Below are 20,101 nucleotides of genomic sequence, written 5' to 3' on the forward strand. Positions count from 1 at the left end.
GAGAGAGAGGAGGAAGGAGGGGGAGAGAGTGAGAGAGAAGAGGAAGGAGGGGGAGAGAGTGAGAGAGAGGAGGAAGGAGGGAGAGAGAGAGGAGGGAGGAGGGGGAGAGAGTGAGAGAGGAGGAAGGAGGGGGAGAGAGGGAGGGGGAGAGAGAGGAGAAAGTGAGGGGGAGAGAGTGAGAGAGAGTAGGAAGGAGGGGGAGAGAGAGGAGGGAGGGGGAGAGAGAGGAGGAAGGAGGGGGAGAGAGTGAGAGAGAGGAGGAAGGGGGAGAGAGTGAGAGAGAGTAGGAAGGAGGGGGAGAGAGTGAGAGAGAGGAGGAAGGAGGGGGAGAGAGTGAGAGAGAGGAGGAAGGAGGGGGAGAGAGTGAGAGAGAGGAGGAAGGAGGGGGAGAGAGAGGAGGGAGGGGGAGAGAGAGGAGGAAGGAGGGAGAGAGAGAGGAGGAAGGAGGGGGAGAGAGTGAGAGAGGAGGAAGAAGGGGGAGAGAGTGAGAGAGAGTAGGAAGGAGGGGGAGAGAGTGAGAGAGAGGAGGAAGGAGGGGGAGAGAGTGAGAGAGAGGAGGAAGGAGGGGGAGAGAGTGAGAGAGAGGAGGAAGGAGGGGGAGAGAGAGGAGGGAGGGGGAGAGAGAGGAGGAAGGAGGGAGAGAGAGAGGAGGAAGGAGGGGGAGAGAGTGAGAGAGAGGAGGAAGGAGGGGGAGAGAGTGAGAGAGAGGAGGAAGGAGGGAGAGAGAGAGGAGGAAGGAGGGGGAGAGAGTGAGAGAGAGGAGGAAGGAGGGGGAGAGAGTGAGAGAGAGGAGGAAGGAGGGGGAGAGAGTGAGAGAGAGGAGGAAGGAGGGGGAGAGAGTGAGAGAGAGGAGGAAGGAGGGGGAGAGAGTGAGAGAGAGGAGGAAGGAGGGGGAGAGAGTGAGAGAGAGGAGGAAGGAGGGGGAGAGAGAGGAGGGAGGGGGAGAGAGAGGAGGAAGGAGGGAGAGAGAGAGGAGGAAGGAGGGGGAGAGAGTGAGAGAGAGGAGGAAGGAGGGGGAGAGAGTGAGAGAGAGGAGGAAGGAGGGAGAGAGAGAGGAGGGAGGGGGAGAGAGAGGAGGAAGGAGGGGGAGAGAGTGAGAGAGAGGAGGAAGGAGGGGGAGAGAGTGAGAGAGAGGAGGAAGGAGGGGGAGAGAGTGAGAGAGAGGAGGAAGGAGGGGGAGAGAGTGAGAGAGAGGAGGAAGGAGGGGGAGAGAGAAGAGGAAGGAGGAGGAGAGAGTGAGAGAGAGGAGGAAGGAGGGGGAGAGAAAGGAGGGAGGGAGAAAGTTATAGTATTTAGACATTGGCAGTGTGAGTTTATTTTTGACAGTAGGTGTGTGTGTGTGTGTGTGTGTGTGTGTGTGTGTGTGTGTGTGTGTGTGTGTGTGTGTGTGTGTGTGTGTGTGTGTGTGTGTGGCAGAATCGAGGAGATGAAGGGGGAGGAAACATTACACCAATGAACAGAGCAGTGATTCAGCACACTGTGTCCTGTGACCTCAGTGATGACATCACTACTGTATCTCTCGGATTCTGTCAAAGATTGGAGAGGAAACCTTTAACACACCACACACACACCACACACACACACACACACACACACACACCACACACATAAACCAGACAGAATCATCCTGATCCACTCTTCGTCTTCAGAGAGAAGAGCAGTAAAACACGTACAGTGTTAAAATGCAACAAACACCATCATTTATTAGTATATAGTTGTTCATATACTGTATATCACTCTAATAAATACCTACAGTAGCCTGTGTGTGTGTGTGTGTGTGTGTGTGTGTGTGTGTGTGTGTGTGTGTGTGTGTGTGAATGTGTGTGTGTATCTAAACACACATTCACGTCCATCTGTCTGTCAGTGCAGAGAAGACATCACAGCTCGTCACTCCTCCTGAGAGAGAGTCAAACTTCTCTCTCTCTTTCATTCTCTCTCTCTGTCCATCCAGAAGTCCAGTTCCACTGAGTGTTGGCTGGGAAAGTGGTCTCCCTGAGGTCCTCCAAGACGCCACGGGAGCTGGGTCGCAAAGCATTGTGGGTCTGTCGACAAGACAGGCACGAGGGTCTGAGAATACAATCAACCATGTCCGGTTTGACCAAGTTTGGACTAGTTATGTCAAGTTAGTTCTGGTTTGATCCAGTTAGGTCCAGTTAGGCCGTGTTTAATCCAGTTAGGTCAGATTTGATCTAGTTTAGTCCAGTCAGGTCCAGTTGGTAAAGCGTGTTCGGTCCAGTGCAGAGAGGGTTAGACAGGGAGATGAGGGTTAGACAGGGAGATGAGGGGCAGACAGGGAGATGAGGGTTAGACAGGGAGATGAGGGTCAGAGAGGGTTAGACAGGGAGATGAGGGTTAGACAGGGAGATGAGGGTCAGAGAGGGTTAGACAGGGAGATGATGGTCAGAGAGGGTTAGACAGGGAGATGAGGGTCAGAGAAGGTTAGACAGGGAGATGAGGGTTAGACAGGGTTAGACAGATGGGTAAGGGGTACGGGGATAGGAGGGAGATGGGTAAGGGGATAGGAGGGAGATGGGTAAGGGGATAGGAGGGAGATGGGTAAGGGGATAGGAGGGAGATGGGTAAGGGGTACGGGGTATGGGTGATAGGAGGGAGATGGGTAAGGGGATAGGAGGGAGATGGGTAAGGGGTAAGGGGTACGAGGGTGCATTCATGCTCTCGGTGAAGCGTTACTGGGTCCTATTCCTCTCTCTCTCTGAGGGGTTTCACCTGAACCTCCAGGAGGAAAAAAACACATTGACCCAGTTGAAGAACCAGTTGTCTCTCCATCTCCCCTCAGACCTCAGAGGAAGAACCAGTTGTCTCTCCATCTCCCCTCAGGCCTCAGAGGAAGAACCAGTTGTCTCTCCATCTCCCCTCAGACCTCAGAGGAAGAACCAGTTGTCTCTCCATCTCCCCTCAGGCCTCAGAGGAAGAACCAGTTGTCTCTCCATCTCCCCTCAGGCCTCAGAGGAAGAACCAGTTGTCTCTCCATCTCCCTCAGGCCTCAGAGGAAGAACCAGTTGTCTCTCCATCTCCCTCAGACCTCAGAGGAAGAACCAGTTGTCTCTCCATCTCCCTCAGACCTCAGAGGAAGAACCAGTTGTCTCTCCATCTCCCTCAGACCTCAGAGGAAGAACCAGTTGTCTCTCCATCTCCCTCAGACCTCAGAGGAAGAACCAGTTGTCTCTCCATCTCCCTCAGACCTCAGAGGAAGAACCAGTTGTCTCTCCATCTCTCTCAGACCTCAGAGGAAGAACCAGTTGTCTCTCCATCTCCCCTCAGGCCTCAGAGGAAGAACCAGTTGTCTCTCCATCTCCCCTCAGACCTCAGAGGAAGAACCAGTTGTCTCTCCATCTCCCTCAGACCTCAGAGGAAGAACCAGTTGTCTCTCCATCTCCCTCAGACCTCAGAGGAAGAACCAGTTGTCTCTCCATCTCCCTCAGACCTCAGAGGAAGAACCAGTTGTCTCTCCATCTCCCTCAGACCTCAGAGGAAGAACCAGTTGTCTCTCCATCTCCCTCAGGCCTCAGAGGAAGGGGTTGTGGCTGTGTGTGTGAGATTGGGGCGGCACGCGGTGGGCCGGGGCGGGGGAGAGGGGGAGGAGGGGATGGGGGAGGTTAGAGGGGAGGTCCAGGAGGCCGGGGGAGGGCTGGATGGGGTGTGGGAGAGGGAGGGGGAGAGAGGGGCTGTAGGGGAGAGTATGAGGGGGGAGTGGGGAGGTGGAACAGGGACGGAGCATCTGGTTGAGCGTGAGACGAGGCTGGTCACAGTGGAATGGGTTGGTGGGAGAGGGAACACACAGACCTGGAGAGAGAGACACATCTATAAACACCAATGTAAATACAACCCAGATTTATGTTTATTTATTTTCCCTTTTGTATTTTAACTATTTGCACATTGTTACAACACTGTATATAGACATAATATGACATTTGAAATGTCCTTATTCTTTTGGAACTTTGTGAGTGTAATGTTTACTGTTCATTTTTATTGTTAATTTCACTTTTGTATATGATCTACCTCACTTGCTTTGAGAGAGAGAGAGGAGGAAGGAGGTGGAGAGAGTGAGAGAGAGGAGGAAGGAGGGGGAGAGAGAGGAGGAAGGAGGGGGAGAGAGTGAGAGAGGAGGAAGGAGGGGGAGAGAGGAGGGAGGGGGAGAGAGAGGAGGAAGGAGGGGGAGAGAGTGAGAGAGAAGAGGAAGGAGGGGGAGAGAGTGAGAGAGAGGAGGAAGGAGGGAGAGAGAGAGGAGGGAGGGAGAGAGAGGGGAGGAAGGAGGGGGAGAGAGAAGAGGAAGGAGGAAGGAGGGGGAGAGAGTGAGAGAGAGGAGGAAGGAGGGAGAGAGAGAGGAGGGAGGGAGAGAGAGAGGAGGAAGGAGGGGGAGAGAGTGAGAGAGAGGAGGAAGGAGGGGGAGAGAGTGAGAGAGAGGAGGAAGGAGGGAGAGAGAGAGGAGGGAGGGGGAGAGAGAGGAGGAAGGAGGGGGAGAGAGTGAGAGAGAGGAGGAAGGAGGGGGAGAGAGTGAGAGAGAGGAGGAAGGAGGGGGAGAGAGTGAGAGAGAGGAGGAAGGAGGGGGAGAGAGTGAGAGAGAGGAGGAAGGAGGGGGAGAGAGAAGAGGAAGGAGGAGGAGAGAGTGAGAGAGAGGAGGAAGGAGGGGGAGAGAAAGGAGGGAGGGAGAAAGTTATAGTATTTAGACATTGGCAGTGTGAGTTTATTTTTGACAGTAGGTAGGTGTGTGTGTGTGTGTGTGTGTGTGTGTGTGTGTGTGTGTGTGTGTGTGTGTGTGTGTGTGTGTGTGTGTGTGTGTGTGTGTGTGTGTGTGTGTCTCTCCTCACCTAAGAGGAAGGGGTTGTTGTGGGTCCTGCTAGGAGGATTAGGGGGGATGAGTGCGTCCAGATTGACGAGCGACGCCCCCGTAGGTCCCAGGAAGGCTTCTGGGGTGCGACACATCCGGGGGGCCGCGGAGCCCTGGGGGGGGCCGAGACGGGACAGGTCAAACATCTCCGGACTGCCCCCCCCTCGCCCGTTGACCTCGGGGGACAGAACACGCTCCCCAAACAGGTCTGGTCCTGTAGAGGGGGAGGTAATGACATGAGCAGGAAAACATGCAGTATAAACACAACATACACAGGAAGACAAACACGTGTGTGTGTGTGTGTGTGTGTGTGTGTGTGTGTGTGTGTGTGTGTGTGTGTGTGTGTGTGTGTGTGTGTGTGTGTGTGTGTGTGTGTGTGTTACCAGTAGGACTGCCAGGTTGAGGTGGTCCCTCCTCTCCTTTACACTCCTCCTCCTCCCTGACAGAGAAGAGATCCGTCCTATCAGTACCGTCCACTGTAAGAGGGGGCGGGCTCTCCCAGCCGTGATTGACAGGGCTGGATGATGATGTGAGCGGAGCTTCCCAGGTGGGAGAGCGTGACGGAGCCCAGGGATTGGTTGGGCTGCTGGAGGAGGGGCGGGTCGCCCAGGGACTACCAATCACAGGAGTGTTGGAGTGGACTGCTGTTGAGAGAGAGGGTGCGCACGTTTTGCAATGCAGAGTTTGCATAGCAGAGTGTGCGTGTGTGAGTGTGTGAGTGTGTGTGTGTGTGTGTGTGTGTGTGTGTGTGTGTGTGTGTGTGTGTGAGCGTGTACCACTCACCCACAGAGTCCCAGGGGTCAGAGGTCACAGCAGGCTGGGCGTTCCAGAGGTCGTCAGCTGGGGGCGGAGCCTCAGAGGGGCCAGAGATATCCACCAGGTTGGACATGGCGGACTGGAGAGAAACAGAATCACAAGCATCTGGTTGTCAAGGAGACGTCATGCTGCCTTCAGAGTGATGGGCTGATTGTTCAGCAGCTATGGGACAAAACAGGCCGGGCTAGCTTACATTGTTGACAACATGTAAACTAGATTTTAGTCTCCAAAATGTTTATTGAAACCATTAATACATCTGCACAATGAGCACTTGTTGTCTCTCAAATACATCGTTACAGCGGTTGGTTAGCTAACTAGGGGATGTTTTCAATATTAGCATAGACGAGTCAAAACACCTCAAAACAAGATAACATGGTATCAATAACGAGACAAAACAAGCTGAAACGATCCCCCACAAGGCACCTTGTTGGTTGCTATCTGACCTTCAAAACCATAACAAAGCATATTCATCTCTCTCCCTCTCTCTCTCTCAAAGCAAGAAGTAGATAATATACAAAAGTGAAATAAACAATAAAAATGAACAGTAAACATTACACTCACAGAAGTTACAAAATAATAAAGACATTACAAATGCCATATTATGTATATATACAGTGTTGTAACGATGCACAACTGGTTAAAGTGCAAAAGGGAAAATAAATATGGGTTGTATTTACACTGGTTGCCCTTTTCTTGTGGCAACAGGTCACAAATCTTGCTGCTGTGATGTACACTGTTGAATTCCACCCAGTAGATATGGGAGTTTATCAAAATCGGGTTTGTTTTCAAATTCTTTGTGGATCTGTGTAATCTGAGGGAAATATGTCTCTCTAATATGGTCATACATTGGGCAGGAGGTTAGGAAGTGCAGCTCAGTTTCCACCTAATTTTGTGGGCAGTGTGCACATAGCCTGTCTTCTCTTGAGAGCCAGGTCTGCCTACGGCGGCCTTTCTCAATAGCAAGGCTATGCTCACTGAGTCTGTACATAGTCAAAGCTTTCCTTAAGTTTGGGTCAGTCACAGTGGTCAGGTATTCTGCCACTGTGTACTCTCTGTTTAGGGCCAAATAGCATTCTAGTTTGCTCTGTTTTTTTGTTAATTCTTTCCAATGTGTCAAGTAATTATCTTTTTGTTTTGTCTAATTGTTTTGCTGTCCTGGGGCTCTGTGGGGTGTGTTTGTGTTTATGAACAGAGCCCCAGGACCAGCTTGCTTAGGGGACTCTTCTCAAAGTTCATCTCTCTGTAGGTGATGGCTTTGTTATGGAAGGTTTGGGAATCGCTTCTCTCTCTCTCTCACTCACACACCCCCTCACCTCCCCTGTCCCTGTGTGACTGTCCCTCCTGCTCTCGTCCAGGGCTCTCTGTCTCTCACCTCCCCTGTCCCTGTGTGACTGTCCCTCCTGCTCTCCTCAAGGGCTCTCTGTCTCTCACCTCCCCTGTCCCTGTGTGACTGTCCCTCCTGCTCTCCTCCAGGACTCTCTGTCTCTCACCTCCCCTGTCCCTGTGTGACTGTCCCTCCTGCTCTCGTCCAGGGCTCTCTGTCTCTCACCTCCCCTGTCCCTGTGTGACTGTCCCTCCTGCTCTCCTCCAGGACTCTCTGTCTCTCACCTCCCCTGTCCCTGTGTGACTGTCCCTCCTGCTCTCCTCCAGGGCTCTCTGTCTCTCACCTCCCCTGTCCCTGTGTGACTGTCCCTCCTGCTCTCGTCCAGGGCTCTCTGTCTCTCACCTCCCCTGTCCCTGTGTGACTGTCCCTCCTGCTCTCCTCCAGGACTCTCTGTCTCTCACCTCCCCTGTCCCTGTGTGACTGTCCCTCCTGCTCTCGTCCAGGGCTCTCTGTCTCTCACCTCCCCTGTCCCTGTGTGACTGTCCCTCCTGCTCTCCTCCAGGACTCTCTGTCTCTCACCTCCCCTGTCCCTGTGTGACTATCCCTCCTGCTCTCCTCCAGGGCTCTCTGTCTCTCACCTCCCCTGTCCCTGTGTGACTGTCCCTCCTGCTCTCGTCCAGGGCTCTCTGTCTCTCACCTCCCCTGTCCCTGTGTGACTGTCCCTCCTGCTCTCCTCCAGGACTCTCTGTCTCTCACCTCCCCTGTCCCTGTGTGACTGTCCCTCCTGCTCTCCTCCAGGGCTCTCTGTCTCTCACCTCCCCTGTTCCTGTGTGACTGTCCCTCCTGCTCTCCTCCAGGGCTCTCTGTCTCTCACCTCCCCTGTCCCTGTCCCATCTGTCTCTCCTCCAGGACTCTCTGTCTCTCACCTCCCCTGTCCCTGTGTGACTGTCCCTCCTGCTCTCGTCCAGGACTCTCTGTAAAAACGACTCGTCTCCATGGAGACGACGCTGGTCCTGCAGAGGCGGCATGGTGACATCATCAACACAGTTTCCATGGAGACACTGTGGACACACGTATGCACGCACACACACACGACGCAGACATGACACACACACACACACACACACATTACAATTATTTTCACTATATTTTAGGAAAACAACTGAACTGTTAGAAAGAAAGACAGAAAAGGAAAGGGATTGATATTATCAGCCAGTAAAGGAGGAAGCAGAAGGACAAAGTTAAGGTCACCTCAACCATACAGCCCTGTAATGGAGAGGAGGGAGGGAGGAGGAGGGAGAGGAGAAGAGGAGGGGGAGGAGAGGAGGAGGGAGAGGAGCAGGAGGAGGAGAGGAGAGAGGGGGAGAGGAGGGAGAGGAGGGAAGGATGAGGAGGAGGAGAGAGGGAGGGAGAGGAGGAGAGAGGGAGGGAGAGGAGGAGTGGAGGAGAGGAGAGAGGGAGGGAGGAGAGGGTAGAGAGGGAGGGAAAGGAAGAGAGGGGAGAGATAGGGATGAGGAGGAGGAGAGGAGAGAGGGAGGGAGGGAGGGAGAGGAGGAAAGGGGAGAATGAGAGGGAGGAAGGGATGAAGGAAAAATGGAAGATTAAACTAGGAGAAGGAGCCGACAGAGGTAAGGATGGAATCTGGAGGGGGACAGAATGGTTAGTTAGAGGACAGGATTCACATGGCACTGCAGGAGGTTACCATATACACACTGGTGAAGCAGGCAGAGGAGGGACAATCTGCAGTGTGTGTGTGTGTGTGTATGTGTGTGTACCTGCTCGTGCTCCTCTTTGCTAAGGCTCAGAGCTATCTGTAGCTGTGTGTCATCATCTGTCTCCATAGCAATGGGAGGAGGCGGGGCCAGCTGAAGAGGGGTTGTGTCAGTGATTAGCATCTGACTAACCAATGAGCATTCAGCATCAATCAGGAGAGAGCGAGAGAGCGAGAGTGAGAGCGAGAGTGAGAACAGAGACAGAGACAGAGACAGACCAGCTGCAGTAAGAACCTAGGGAGTAAGAGGGTAACCACAGCAACACACTTTCCCACATCACTGCTAAGGAAAGGACACAGCAGGGTTGTATTCATTAGTGCACACGGTAGCTACATGTTTTGCAACGGAAAAACAAAAACAAGCTTTTCCTATTGGACAAGTTCATGTAGTCCCCCCCCCAAAGTTTGCTTCCCTTTGGGCCCTAGTTAATACACCCCAGCAGTTGTGTGTAGTAGTCTGTCCCACCACACAGTGGTGCTGTTGAGCTCATTGAGCTGGTGTTGGTGACATCACTGACATGACAGATGTACTCTGAGAGGCGGTGTAGGAGTCCAGCCCACCTCACTGACTCACACTTCAGAATGTGTGTGTGTTTCACCTTCTCACTCTCCTCTCTGCTCATGGCCAGGGCCAGCTGTAACTGTAGCTCCTCCTCTCCGCTGGTCTGGGGGCGGGCCTGTTCTAGATCACACGCTTCACGAGGAGAGGATGAAGAGGCTGGGGGAGAGAGAGAGAGAGAGACAGAGACAGACAGAGAGAGAGAGACAGAGAGAGAGAGAGAGACAGAGAGAGAGACAGAGAGAGACAGAAACAGAGAGAGAGAGGGCAGAGGAGGGCGAGCGAGAGGGGGGACAGAAACAGATATAGAGAGAGGATAAATTTTAGCCAGTTGTCTTGTGTTATTCATAGATTTAATCTTTTTCATTGATTGTCCAGACTCAATTTGTGCTGTGTGTGTGTATGAAGTTGTGTGGTCGTGCTTGTATATACTCAGTTAAAGGAGAGGTTTAAAATGAGCACACACAGGTGAAGTAAAAGTCTATAAAGTATCATTCTGAATTTGGTACTACATTAAAGGGAAGGTATTAAAGTCTACACTCACAGTTAAAGGGGATGCGTTAGTCTACACTCACAGTTAAAGGGGATGCGTTAAAGTCTACACTCACAGTTAAAGGGGATGCGTTGATGTTTACCCTCACAGTTAAAGGGGAAGCGTTGATGTTTACCCTCACAGTTAAAGGGGAAGCGTTGATGTCTACCCTCACAGTTAAAGGGGAAGTATTAATGTCTACACTCACAGTTAAAGGGGAGGTATTAATGTCTACACTCACAGTTAAAGGGGAAGTATTAATGTCTACACTCACAGTTAAAGGGGAAGTATTAATGTCTACACTCACAGTTAAAGGGGAAGTATTAATGTCTACACTCACAGTTAAAGGGAAAGTATTAATGTCTACACTCACAGTTAAAGGGGAAGTATTAATGTCTACACTCACAGTTAAAGGGGAAGTATTAATGTCTACACTCACAGTTAAAGGGGAAGTATTAATGTCTACACTCACAGTTAAAGGGGAAGTATTAATGTCTACACTCACAGTTAAAGGGGAAGTATTAATGTCTACACTCACAGTTAAAGGGGAAGTATTAATGTCTACACCCACAGTTAAAGGGGAAGTGTTACACTCACAGTTAAAGGGGATGTATTAATGTCTACACTCACAGTTAAAGGGGATGTATTAATGTCTACACTCACAGTTAAAGGGGAAGTATTAATGTCTACACTCACAGTTAAAGGGGAAGTATTAATGTCTACACTCACAGTTAAAGGAGGAGGGCGAGCCCCGGGAGCGGATGAACTCTTCCCCGTAGAATCCTGCCATATTTGGCTGGCTGGTCCTTCGCCCTGGTTGGTACCCTGGAGGTACCACTCCATGTCCCGTCCCTCCTCCCCCCGTTCCTCCTCCTCCCCCCGTTCCAGCCGTCATGCGTTCTTTAGTCGTCAATGCCTGGCTCCTCTCCTGTCTGAGCCGTTCCTCGTCCCTGAGTAGAGACACCAGCTGGCGGGCCTTCTCCCTCACGTTGCCCCCCTGGTCACGGCCATCACGGTCCATGTACTGGAAGTCACGCAGCGTCTACATGGAGACATGAGGATTTAATATCAAATTGATTCCTTTGCATTATATTATATACACATAATGATTTACATATTTTCATTAAAAACTTTATTTTGATGAATTAATTCATACTATTTCATCCTTCCACACGATAATAGTCCAGACACAAATCTAGGGTTGCTACCCAAGCCGGCTGGTCGTTTGTTCTATCGGTTCAGTGGGCAAAGACCCGACCCAGTCGTTCAGTCTTTTTGTTCTGTATCTATGGACGCGACCCAGTCGTTCAGTCTTTTTGTTCTGTATCTATGGACGTGACCCAGTCATTCAGTCTTTTTGTTCTGTATGACCCAGGCGTTGGTTCTAAATGTTCCATTGCCATACTGCCTGGTAACGTTCTTATCCCTTGCTTGCTAGCTAGCCAACGACGGCTAACTTACAGTCACGTCAAACAGTGCAGCCAGAATCAAAGAAAAGTAGCTGCATTTCCATTTGTTTAAGCTGTTTTCTAGTGACATTTATTTGGATAAATCCATAACAATGAGCTAGTGAAGGGTTCTTCAACTGTCCCCATAGGAGAACCCTTTTTAGTTCCATGTAGAACCCTTTTTGGCTCCAGGTAGAACCCTTTTTGGCTCCAGGTAGAACCCTTTTTGGTTCCATGTAGAACCCTATGTGGAAAGGGTTTTGCATGGAACACAAAAGGGTTCTACCTGAAACCAAAAAGGGTTATTCAAAGGGTTCTCCTCAGGGGACAGCCGAAGAACCCTTTAAGGTTCTCGATAGCACCTTTATTTCTAAGAGAGGAGAGCAGGAGTCCACTGCAGCATTTATATTATTTTGTGCCAGAACACCCTCCCCACCGTACCCCAGTTTCCCCCACCCACCTGTATGGTGAATGAGTTCTCGCTGCCATTTTGTGCCAGAACACCCTCCCCACCGTACCCCAGTTTCCCCCACCCACCTGTATGGTGAATGAGTTCTCGCTGCCATTTTGTGCCAGAACACCCTCCCCACCGTACCCCAGTTTCCCTCACCCACCTGTATGGTGAATGCGTTCTCGCTGCCATTTTGTGCCAGAACACCCTCCCCACCGTACCCCAGTTTCCCCCACCCACCTGTATGGTGAATGAGTTCTCGCTGCCATTTTGTGCCAGAACACCCACCCCACCGTACCCCAGTTTCCCCCACCCACCTGTATGGTGAATGCGTTCTCGCGGCACTGCTGAGCCACTCTCTCTGAGCCGGTCTTGATCAAGTAGTCGAGCAGCGTCAGGGCCTTGTCATATAACATAACTTTATTTCTACAGCACATTTCGTACAGACACCACAACTCAACATGCTGTACATACTAAACAAACATTTAAATACAGAACTTAAATATATATCCAGATAAAAGACAATAAAAGCTGCATAGAATGATAAAAATGAGAACAAACTCACAGGAATAGGATAATAAAACAAGACCAAAATAGACTGATATAAAGCTGGAAAATGTAACTATTCCAGATTCACATTCTCATTGAAAGCAAGTCTAAGAAGCGGTAGATCTGCTCTATGTGCTCTATTTCTACGCTTCCCCTCTTAAGTGAATTTTTTGGCATATTTTACTTTGGGTTTTGTACAGCAGCTTCAAACAGCTGAAAGTACAATATTTTTGGTTATGGAAAATATAATTCACAGCCGTTTAGATGGTACAATGATTCTCTATACAATGGCTGCTTGTTTTGCCACATCACATAAACTTAGAATTTTAGCAACCAGGACATGGTAAATGTAATGGTGTCTCTTAAAAGGGGTTTACCTTGTAGAAGTAATGGTGTCTCTTTAAAGGTGTTTACCTTGTAGATGTAATGGTGTCTCTTTAAATGTGTTTACCTTGTAGATGTAATGGTGTCTCTTTAAAGGCGTTTACCTTGTAAATGTAATGGTGTCTCTTTAAATGTGTTTACCTTGTAGATGTAATGGTGTCTCTTTAAAGGTGTTTACCTTGTAGATGTAATGGTGTCTCTTTAAATGTGTTTACCTTGTAGATGTAATGGTGTCTCTTTAAAGGTGTTTACCTTGTAAATGTAATGGTGTCTCTTTAAATGTGTTTACCTTGTAAATGTAATGGTGTCTCTTTAAATGTGTTTACCTTGTAGATGTAATGGTGTCTCTTTAAATGTGTTTACCTTGTAGATGTAATGGTGTCTCTTTAAATGTGTTTACCTTGTAGATGTAATGGTGTCTCTATAAAGGTGTTTACCTTGTAGACGTAATGGTGTCTCTTTAAAGGTGTTTACCTTGTAGATGTAATGGTGTCTCTTTAAAGGTGTTTACCTTGTAGATGTAATGGTGTCTCTTTAAAGGCGTTTACCTTGTAGACGTAATGGTGTCTCTATAATGGTGTTTACCTTGTAGACGTAATGGTGTCTCTATAAAGGTGTTTACCTTGTAGACGTAATGTTGTCTCTTTAAAAGGTGTTTACCTTGTAGACGTAATGGTGTCTCTTTAAAGGTGTTTACCTTGTAGACGTAATGGTGTCTCTTTAAAGGTGTTTACCTTGTAGACGTAATGGTGTCTCTATAAAGGTGTTTACCTTGTAGATGTAATGGTGTCTCTTTAAAGGTGTTTACCTTGTAGACGTAATGGTGTCTCTTTAAAGGTGTTTACCTTGTAGACGTAATGGTGTCTCTTTAAAGGTGTTTACCTTGTAGACGTAATGGTGTCTCTTTAAAGGTGTTTACCTTGTAGACGTAATGGTGTCTCTTTAAAGGTGTTTACCTTGTAGACGTGTCGCCAGTTCTTCCCGTGGTCGTTGAGGCGCTTCCAGACCATGCCCATGACCTCAGCAAACGCCACCACGTTAAAGGTGAGGTCAGCGATCTCTGACATCAGCGAGGAGGAGGGGCCCCACGGGTCGTTGGACGTCGCCTCGCGCACCTGGTTGAGGGAGGGAGGGTAATTGGAATGAGAGAAAGTAGTATCACACACCAGGTTTAGAAGAGGGGGGGGGGGGTACAATTTCTGGTAACATTTGACCTATAATGATGGGCTGTCTTCTCAATGCCCCAGTGTAGCAGGTGTGAAAGGTAGGGGATACCAATAGTGTAGAAAGGCTTTGTAAGTAGTCAATAAATCATTAATGAACAGGTATCAATTCATAGCTGAGTACGGGACCATCAAACTGAATAGTTAGCTACCTGACATTACACCACAGTGCTACCTGACTTTACATTACACCACAGTGCTACCTGGCATTACATTACACCACAGTGCTACCTGACATTACATTACACCACAGTGCTACCTGACATTACATTACACCACAGTGCTACCTGACATTACACCACAGTGCTACCTGACATTACACCACAGGGCTACCTGACATTACACCACAGTGCTACCTGACATTACACCACAGTGCTACCTGACATTACACCACAGGGCTACCTGACATTACACCACAGTGCTACCTGACATTACACCACAGTGCTACCTGACATTACATTACACCACAGTGCTACCTGACATTACATTACACCACAGTGTTACCTGGCATTACATTACACCACAGTGTTACCTGGCATTACATTACACCACAGTGTTACCTGGCATTACATTACACCACAGTGTTACCTGGCATTACATTACACCACAGTGTTACCTGACATTACTTTACACCACAGTGCTACCTGACATTACACCACAGTGCTACCTGACATTACATTACACCACAGTGCTACCTGACATTACACCACAGTGCTACCTGACATTACTTTACATCACAGTGCTACCTGACATTACACCACAGTGCTACCTGACATTACATTACACCACAGTGCTACCTGACATCACATTACACCACAGTGTTACCTGGCATTACATTACACCACAGTGCTACCTGACATCACATTACACCACAGTGCTACCTGACATTACATTACACCACAGTGTTACCTGGCATTACATTACACCACAGTGCTACCGGGCAATACATTACACCACAGTGGTACCTGGCATTACATTACACCACAGTGGTACCTGACATTACATTACACCACAGTGCTACCTGACATTACACCACAGTGCTACCTGACATTACACCACAGTGTTACCTGGCATTACGCCACAGTATTAACTGGCATTACGCCACAGTATTACCTGGCATTACGCCACCGTGTTACCTGGCATTACGCCACCGTGTTACCTGGCATTACACCACAGTGCTACCTGACATTATACCACAGTATTACCTGGCATTACACCACAGTGTTACCTGGTATTACGCCACAGTGTTACTTGGTATTACACCACAGTGCTACCTGGTATTACACCACAGTATTACCTGGCATTACATTACACCACAGTGTTACCTGGCATTACATTACACCACAGTGTTACCTGGCATTACACCACAGTGCTGCCTGACATTACACCACAGTGTTACCTGGCATTACACCACAGTAATACCTGACATTACACCACAGTGCTGCCTGACATTACACCACAGTGCTGCCTGACATTACACCACAGTGCTACCTGACATTACACCACAGTGTTGCCTGACATTACATTACACCACAGTGCTGCCTGACATTACACCACAGTGCTGCCTGACATTACACCACAGTGCTACCTGACATTACACCACAGTGCTACCTGACATTACACCACAGTGCTACCTGACATTACACCACAGTGCTGCCTGACATTACACCACAGTGCTGCCTGACATTACACCACAGTGTTACCTGACATTACACCACCGTGTTACCTGACATTACACCAGAGTGTTACCTGACATTACAACACAGTGTTACCTGACATTACACCACAGTGTTACCTGGTATTACACCACAGTGTTACTTGGTATTACACCACAGTGTTACTTGGTATTACACCACAGTGTTACTTGGTATTACACCACAGTGTTACCTGACATTACACCACAGTGTTACCTGACATTACACCACAGTGCTACCTGACATTACACCACAGTGTTACCTGACATTACATTACACCACAGTGCTGCCTGACATTACACCACAGTGCTACCTGACATTACACCACAGTGCTACCTGACATTACACCACAGTGTTATCCGGCATTACACCACAGTGTTACCTGGCATTACACCACAGTGTTACCTGGTATTACACCACAATGTTACCTGGTATTACACCACAATGTTACCTGGTATTACACCACCGTGCTACCTGGTATTACACCACCGTGTTACCTGGCATTACACCACAGTGTTACCTGGTATTACACCACAGTGTTACCTGGCATTACACCACAGTGTTACCTGGCATTACACCACAGTGTTACCTGGTATTACACCACAGTGCTACCTGGTATTACACCACAGTGCTGCCTGACATTACACCACAGTGCTACCTGGTATTACACCACAGTGCTACCTGGTATTACACCACAGTATTACCTGGCATTACATTACACCACAGTGTTACCTGGCATTACATTACACCACAGTGTTACCTGGCATTACATTACACCACAGTGTTACCTGGCATTACACCACAGTGCTACCTGGTATTACACCACAGTGCTACCTGGTATTACACCACAGTATTACCTGGCATTACATTACACCACAGTGCTACCTGACATTACACCACAGTGCTACCTGACATTACACCACAGTGCTACCTGACTTTACATTACACCACAGTGTTACCTGACATTACACCACAGTGCTACCTGACATTACACCACAGTGCTACCTGACTTTACATTACACCACAGTGTTACATGACATTACACCACAGTGCTACCTGACATTACACCACAGTGCTACCTGACTTTACATTACACCACAGTGCTACCTGACATTACACCACAGTGTTACCTGGCATTACACCACAGTGCTACCTGACATTACACCACAGTGCTACCTGACATTACACCACAGTGCTACCTGACATTACACCACAGTGTTACCTGGTATTACACCACAGTGCTACCTGACATTACACCACAGTGTTACCTGGCATTACACCACAGTGCTACCTGACATTACACCACAGTGCTACCTAAATAATCCACCCGGGCCCACAGGTGGGAACACACCAGGCAAACACAACTTTCTACATCACACAGAAGGAAAGTATAAAATAAAGTAGAGTTAGTATAGCTAGTATAGTTAGTAGTATAGTTAGTATAGTTAGTAGTAGAGTTAGTAGAGTTAGTGGTAGAGTTAGTATATTTAGTGGTAGAGTTAGTAGAGTTAGTGGTAGAGTTAGTATATTTAGTGGTAGAGTTAGTAGAGTTAGTATAGTTAGTAGTAGAGTTAGTAGAGTCAGTAGAGTTAGTGGTAGAGTTAGTATATTTAGTGGTAGAGTTAGTAGAGTTAGTATAGTTAGTAGTAGAGTTAGTAGAGTTAGTGGTAGAGTTAGTATATTTAGTGGTAGAGTTAGTAGAGTTAGTATAGTTAGTAGTAGAGTTAGTATAGTTAGTATAGTTAGTAGTAGAGTTAGTAGAGTTAGTGGTAGAGTTAGTAGTAGAGTTAGTATAGTTAGTATAGTTAGTAGTAGAGTTAGTATAGTTAGTGGTAGAGTTAGTGGTAGAGTTAGTAGAGTTAGTATAGTTAGTAGTAGAGTTAGTGGTAGAGTTAGTAGAGTTAGTAGTAGAGTTAGTAGTAGAGTTAGTAGTAGAGTTAGTAGTATATTTAGTGGTAGAGTTAGTAGAGTTAGTATATTTAGTGGTAGAGTTAGTAGAGTTAGTATATTTAGTAGTAGAGTTAGTATAGTTAGTGGTAGAGTTAGTGGTAGAGTTAGTAGAGTTAGTAGTAGAGTTAGTAGTAGAGTTAGTAGTAGAGTTAGTAGTATATTTAGTGGTAGAGTTAGTAGAGTTAGTATATTTAGTGGTAGAGTTAGTAGAGTTAGTAGTATAGTTAGTGGTAGAGTTAGTATATTTAGTAGTAGAGTTAGTAGTAGAGTTAGTAGAGTTAGTGGTAGAGTTAGTATATTTAGTAGTAGAGTTAGTAGTAGAGTTAGTAGTAGAGTTAGTAGTAGAGTTAGTTCCAGTCACCTTGATCTCTGCCTCAGAGTAGTTGTGAACAATGTTCTTCACCTGGCGACGCAACGCTGAGGTCGTCATGGTGACTCGTGTTGGGGGGGAGGGGGCGTTAGGGGTGTAAGGTAAATGTTAGAGGGGGTGGGGTAAGGGGGTTGGGATGAAAGGGATGAAAGGGAGGAGGAGGGAGGTAGTTGAGGCGGTAGAGGGGGTCAGAGGCACCACTGTAGGAGGGAGAGAGGGAGAGAGGAGGAGAGAGAGAAGGAGAAAGAAGAGAAAGACAAAAGAAACAGAGCGATAGTCAGACAATTAAACTCTAAAATAACAATTAAAATGTGTTAATACAAGTCAATCATCATCAACTCAACTGTTAGTTAATTAGCTAATTATCCAGTATTATGACACTTCAACTGTTAAGTAACATAACACTTCAACTGTTAAATAGTGAACCATATTCCCCATATAGTGAACCATAGTCCCCATATAGTGGACCATATTTAATATATAGTGAACCATATTCCCCATATAGTGAACCATATTCCATATATAGTGAACCATTTTCCATATATAGTGAACCATTTTCCATATATAGTGAACCATATTCCCCATATAGTGAACCATATTCCCCATATAGTGAACCATATTCCCCATATAGTGAATCATTTTCCATATATAGTGAACCATTTTCCATATATAGTGAACCATTTTCCATATATAGTGAACCATTTTCCATATATAGTGAACCATTTTCCATATATAGTGCATCATATTCTCCTATATAGTGAACCATTTTTCATATATAGTGAACCATATTCCCCATATAGTGAACCATTTTCCATATATAGTGCATCATATTCCCCATATAGTGAACCATATTCCCCATATAGTGAACCATATTCCCCATATAGTGAACCATATTCCCCATATAGTGCATCATATTCCCCTATATAGTGAACCATACTCCCCATATAGTGAACCATATTCCCCATATAGTGAACCATTTTCCATATATAGTGCATCATATGCCCCTATATTGTGAACCATATTCCCCATATAGTGAATAATTTTCCATATATAGTGAACCATATTCCCCATATAGTGAACCATATTCCCCATATAGTGAATCATTTTCCATATATAGTGAACCATTTTCCATATATAGTGAACCATTTTCCATATATAGTGAACCATTTTCCATATATAGTGCATCATATTCACCTATATAGTGAACCATTTTCCATATATAGTGAACCATATTCCCCATATAGTGAACCATTTTCCATATATAGTGCATCATATTCCCCATATAGTGAACCATATTCCCCATATAGTGAACCATATTCCCCATATAGTGCATCATATTCCCCTATATAGTGAACCATATTCCCCATATAGTGAACCATATTCCCCATATAGTGCATCATATTCCCCTATATAGTGAACCATATTCCTCATATAGTGAACCATATTCCTCATATAGTGAATAATTTTCCATATATGGTTAACCATATTTAATATATAGTGACCATATTCCCCATATAGTGAACCATATTCCCCATATAGTGAACCATATTCCTCATCTAGTGAATCATTTTCCTTATATAGTGAATCATTTTCCATATATAAGGAACCATATTCTTCATATAGTGAACCATATTCCTTATATAGTGCATCATATTCCCCATATAGTGAACCATATTCCTTATATAGTGCATCATATTCCCCATATAGTGAACCATATTCTTCATATAGTGCATCATATTCCCTATATAGTGCATCATATTCCCCATATAGTGCATCATATTCCCCATATAGTGAACCATATTCCCCATATAGTGAACCATATTCCCCATATAGTGAACCATATTCCCCATATAGTGAACCATTTTCCATATATAGTGCATCATATTCCCCATATAGTGAACCATATTCCCCATATAGTGAACCATATTCCCCATATAGTGAACCATATTCCCCATATAGTGCATCATATTCCCCTATATAGTGCATCATATTCCCCATATAGTGAACCATATTCTTCATATAGTGCATCATATTCCCTATATAGTGCATCATATTCCCTATATAGTGCATCATATTCCCCATATAGTGCATCATATTCCCCATATAGTGAACCATATTCCCCATATAGTGAACCATATTCCCCATATAGTGAACCATATTCCCCATATAGTGAACCATTTT

The 20,101-nt window shown here is 46.9% G+C and overlaps 1 protein-coding gene across 5 annotated transcripts in view; it reads right to left on the reverse strand.

Moving 5' to 3' along the window:
* Positions 1-3,413: 3,413 nt before the first annotated feature.
* The window catches only part of LOC129847334 (epsin-3-like), a 28,850-nt gene continuing 12,162 nt past the window's right edge, over positions 3,414-20,101 (reverse strand). Inside the window, exons 2-12 of one of the 5 annotated variants that reach the window (XM_055915094.1) lie at positions 17,912-18,120; positions 13,640-13,798; positions 12,068-12,151; positions 10,581-10,893; positions 9,360-9,478; positions 8,765-8,854; positions 7,916-8,050; positions 5,633-5,744; positions 5,233-5,490; positions 4,830-5,063; positions 3,414-3,804 (exon numbers count right to left, since the gene is read on the reverse strand). In XM_055915094.1, coding sequence (XP_055771069.1) covers positions 3,527-3,804; positions 4,830-5,063; positions 5,233-5,490; positions 5,633-5,744; positions 7,916-8,050; positions 8,765-8,854; positions 9,360-9,478; positions 10,581-10,893; positions 12,068-12,151; positions 13,640-13,798; positions 17,912-17,980 — 1,851 coding nt within the window. In that variant the 5' untranslated portion in view covers positions 17,981-18,120 and the 3' untranslated portion in view covers positions 3,414-3,526. Of the gene's footprint in view, positions 3,805-4,829; positions 5,064-5,232; positions 5,494-5,632; positions 5,745-7,915; positions 8,051-8,764; positions 8,855-9,359; positions 9,479-10,580; positions 10,894-12,067; positions 12,152-13,639; positions 13,799-17,911; positions 18,121-20,101 lie in introns of all 5 variants that reach the window. The other 4 variants (XM_055915093.1, XM_055915096.1, XM_055915095.1 and 1 more) reach the window with 4 other exon arrangements.

This window comes from Salvelinus fontinalis, unplaced genomic scaffold (genome assembly GCF_029448725.1).
Source record: "Salvelinus fontinalis isolate EN_2023a unplaced genomic scaffold, ASM2944872v1 scaffold_0780, whole genome shotgun sequence".
NCBI classification, from domain to species: domain Eukaryota; kingdom Metazoa; phylum Chordata; class Actinopteri; order Salmoniformes; family Salmonidae; genus Salvelinus; species Salvelinus fontinalis.